This window comes from Cyprinus carpio, chromosome A23, assembly GCF_018340385.1.
Source record: "Cyprinus carpio isolate SPL01 chromosome A23, ASM1834038v1, whole genome shotgun sequence".
Taxonomy (NCBI): Eukaryota; Metazoa; Chordata; class Actinopteri; order Cypriniformes; family Cyprinidae; genus Cyprinus; species Cyprinus carpio.
The window spans coordinates 20,365,602-20,370,075 of NC_056594.1; the positions used below are offsets into that span (position 1 = coordinate 20,365,602).

At 44.1% G+C, this 4,474-nt stretch overlaps 1 protein-coding gene across 1 annotated transcript in view; it reads left to right on the top strand.

The window, feature by feature from the left end:
* Positions 1-439: 439 nt before the first annotated feature.
* Positions 440-4,474, top strand: part of corin (corin, serine peptidase) — a 28,758-nt gene continuing 24,723 nt past the window's right edge. The window contains exons 1-3 of the mRNA XM_042713821.1: positions 440-612; positions 1,096-1,203; positions 1,449-1,595. Of these exons, the coding sequence (XP_042569755.1) occupies positions 1,167-1,203; positions 1,449-1,595 (184 nt within the window). The 5' untranslated portion in view covers positions 440-612; positions 1,096-1,166. The remainder of the gene's footprint in view (positions 613-1,095; positions 1,204-1,448; positions 1,596-4,474) is intronic.

Consider the following 4,474-nt stretch of genomic DNA (forward strand, 5'->3'; position numbering starts at 1 on the left):
GAGAAGCATTTTTTCATTTCATAAATTATTTACCGCATCAGCTGAATTAGAATCAGCTTTCCTCGTTTCAGTTTAGTTTTGCATGTGTGAACCGATCGTAGATCAGCAGTGTTGAGTGAGTTCGAGCTCATCAGTCAGATGCGATCAAAACGCGGCGACTGTAAATGAGCTGATCTGAAGTTCTGAGCTTCTGTGCTGATCTCTTCTTTCAAATGTGCTACAAAGAAACAGAACATGTTACACAGTCCTGTAGCGCGCAACTTCAAACAAATAAAATCCTCCTAATCTAAACCTACGTCTTTCTTTTAGTCTTAAATGCGTTACTGTTTAATACATTCTGAGGTTTAATGTCTGAGTCCTTCAAACTCTCTCTCTCTCTCTCTCTCTCTCTCTCTCTCTCTCTCAGTGTTGTCGGGTGGAGATATAAAGGAGCGCGCGGGACTCGCTCGTCAGTGTGGTGTGGGTCGCGCGCAGACTTGCTCGTGCTCAAACAGACCGATCCGTGAGAATAAAAGAAACAAGCTGAGTTATTAATGAAACAACACAATAAAATAGAATAGAGAGCTAGAGAGAGGGGGTATTTGCGATGGAATCGGCTGCAATGAACTTTCAGTAAGTATTCAGTGAGTCTCTCTCGTGTGTGTGTGTGTGTGTGTGTGGTGTGTGTGTGTGTGTGTGTGTGTGTGTGTGTGAGAGAGAGAGAGCGGGAGAGAGCGAGAGAGAGTGTGTGTTTGGTGTTTGTGTGTGTGTGTGTGTGTGTGAGAGAGAGACTGAGTGTTTGTTTGTGTGTGTGTGTGTGAGAGAGAGAGAGAGAGAGAGAGAGAGAGACCTGTGTGTGTGTGTGTGTGTGTGTGTTTGTCTGTGTTTGTGTGTGTGTGAGAGAGAGAGAGACTGTGTGTGTGTGTGTGTGAGAGAGAGAGTGTCTGTGTGTGTGTGTGTGTGTGTGTGTGTGTGAGAGAGAGAGAGAGAGAGTTTGAGTCAAGTTTAACTCACGCACTTTAGTTTTTCTCCTTCCTTTCCATTCCTATAAATAACTAACTGGTTTGTGTGTGTGTTTGTGTGTGTGTGTGTGTGTGTCGGATTCTCCTTCACAAGCTGGAAACTCTGAAGCGAAAAATACCTGGGTAAAAATAGCCTGTGCTCTGCTCGCGGTGTCTGCAGCTCTGATGCTCCGGATCGTCGCTGATTTCCAGCCCGTTACCGGTGAGACGCGCGTGCACTTGATCAAACTTCACACGGTCATATCTGAAATGTCATTTCTATTCATTATTACTATGACTGTATTTAAAGGAACATTTACCATTATGACTGACATTGATATTAGCTGCTGTTATGAATGTGATTCAGCTGAATATCTGGATCTTGAATTCTGTTATCAGAACACCTGCTGATACACAAACTCACTGCAAACTCTCTCTCTCTCTGTGTGTGTGTGTGTGTGTCCTCAGGTGTGTGTGTGTCAGATAAGCTCATCATGGGTGAAGCGTTCACACACACGCAGCGCTGCGGGAAACATCTGCGACTACTGCTCTTCATCCTGCTGCCATGTGTGTGCGGCCTCATCTGTGTGTGTGTGCTGCTGCTGGCGCTCACAGGTAACACACACACTCACACACACACACACGCTCACAACCACATCCCTTCAGCCTGCTCTCAGCCTGGACACATGGAGTGATGAGACAAACAAGTGTTAAATAACAACTGTGACACACACACACCTGCTATCTCTCCATCTCATGCCGATGATGTGTGTGAGATGATTGGAGCATCTTCACTAAGCTCTCGTGGCATTTGTCTGTGTATCTGTGTAATTTTCAGGCTGTTATGTCTAATTTTGTCTCCTGCCAAATGAGTCACAACATGATATTCACTGTCATAGAAAGAGTCTCTGAAAAAGAGAAATCTGCAGCGACGAAACACACGTTTGTGCAGTCTGTGTGTGGGTTTGACTCTGTTATGTGTTTCTACAGGTCTGACTGTACTTGTGAGGTCTAAAATGTCCTCAATAATATATCCGGACCTCACTAGTTATAAATCAATCAAATCATGTTTGTATTGAAATCTAGTGCTTTGCACAGGTTTCTGAGAGGGTTTGTTTAGAGTGAAGAGGAAATATCACTGACCTGACAGAGCAACAGTGGAAGTCTGTGAGATGAGCTCACTAATACAGTCAAACATGAGTGTGTGTGTGTAAGTGTGTGTGTGTAAGTGTGTGTGTGTGTGTGTGTGTGTGTGTGTGTGTGTGTGTGTGAGTGTGAGTCTTGTGTGTGTGTGTGTGTGTGTGTGTGTGTGTGTGTGTGTGTGTGTGTGTGTGTGTGTGTGTGTGTGCGCGTTGGTTCAGATGCATCTCCTCCTCTCTGTCGGTTTGCTCCTCATAAAAACTCAAAGAAAGCATTTAATGCTTCCAAGGTCAAAAGGTCACCGTCTGGACAGACATGCACACTGATGACATCTCCTCCCACCCTATCCTGCCTTTGTCCTCTCTGTCTCTGTCTCTCTGCCACTCTTTGTTTATTGGCCAGAAAGTCTTTTTGGTGGGACGTGATCAGAGCTGTGAATCCGAGACACCCATCCTGTCCGGACGTCCTGCTGTGTCACCGAGCCTGTTTTTGCACCGTCACAGTGGCTGTCCTCCCTCTCTCTCTCTCTCTCTCTCTCTCTCTCTCTCTCTGTCTCTAACACAGCACGACTGATTCATATTAAGAAGACATGAGACGTGCTTCAATAGAAACACTGGCCAGAATCTCAGAGATGCAGACTCAGAGCAGATGTGTGTTTCACAGCGAGGCTGTTTGGTGATGTTTGCAGCAGTTCCAACATAACTTTCACCTGCAGCTTCCTGTGCTTTTCTTCAGCACTGCTTTCCGTCTGCTCCATAGACTCAGGGGTGAGCCGGGTCTTGTGTGAGGCGCCTCATGTCACTACTTGCATCTGCAGGGTTGAACTTCTTGAGGTTTGTGAATGTATAACTCGCTCACTGGTTGGTTCTGGGGTGTTGGAGCTGAACTTTGCAGGAACCTGGTATTAAAATGTATTTTTGTCAATCTGATCACAAGTGGACAGTGCTACATACAGGTGTAAATGGGATCTGAAATGGTTTGCACATTCGACCACATTGCTTTGGTAGTGTAGATGCTCATGTGGTTGAATGCGTTTAAACAGCTACAAAAGACCGGTTCCTCTCTGCCTGCTGACATTAACATTACAGGACGTGTTGTTGGAGCGTTAACCAGATGGGTTTAAACTTTGCCAGCTGAAACAGTAAGCTTGGTCTGAAGGCAAAAAAAAAAGAATTTAAAAAAGCACAATGTTCTTTTATCATTCCTGATTCTAGCACAAATCCACAGCGTCTGACTTAGTTTTGTGGCTATCAGAGCAGAAACGAAAGCTGCTGTTCTCGGTATCCTTTTCTGTTGCCTCTTTTCATGTTCTTATGTAAATTGCACAAGCTTATTTTGCAATATTAGATCGAAAAATCAGAAAAACCCCATAAATGCACACGTCCATAGTCCCTCCCCTCAGAGAAGTCAGGAAAGTGGACAAAAGAGACAGATTAAAACAGCAGGTGTAATCGGGAATGTGTCTGCCTCGTCTACTTTGACCAAAAGGCCAGGAGAAACAGGGCCTGTTATAGAGCGGTCTCCTCTGGAGCGCTGCATGTTGTTTTATGGAGGACTGAACCCTGAGAGGTTAGTGATGATGATGATGTGATCTAGACTTGTCCCCTCCCCTCCTCATGACATCTGACCTTGAGGTAAGACTAAGCTCTGTCTCCGCTGTGTTATGATTTTATGCAGATTTCCCTCTGGCGCTCGTCCTCTGTTCCTCTCTCGTTTGACTGTGTTCCAGTGTTCGGTCCTATTAACAATTAAAGGCATCATTCACCCAAAAATTATCCTTTACTCACCTTCATGTTGCTCAAACCTGTATGAATGACTTTCTTCCGTGGAACACAAAAGAAGATATTTTGATAAATGTCTCATGTCTGCCATGTAAATGCAAATGTCCAATTAGTTCCCAATATTCTTCAAAACACCTTTTTTCTTTCACAGAAGAATGAAAGTCATGTTTGAAGAAGATGAATGGAGTAAATTTGACACAATGGACATAATTTCAGTTTTGGGTTAAAGATCCCTTTTACAAACAAAAATGTCTGTTTGTCGTGTTGATTCTCATGCTTGCGTGCTGTGAAGACGCCAGACGAGGGTCTAGTTCACTGCTGGCGTGAAAATGATTTGGCCTAATTTGTGGAATTGATTATAGTTTGTTTATTATGGTGCATTTGTGTTGGCTGAAATTTCCTTCATGAAGCAGCTCGAATTGCTCACGTCACTGCGTCAGATCAGAGCAAAATAATACTAAACACCCTAAAGCTTCCAAAAGGGGGTTTTCACAGTGATGCCACAGAAGAACCATTTTTGGTTCCCAAAAGAACCTTTCAGTGATCGGTTCTTAAAATAACCATTTTTCTTCT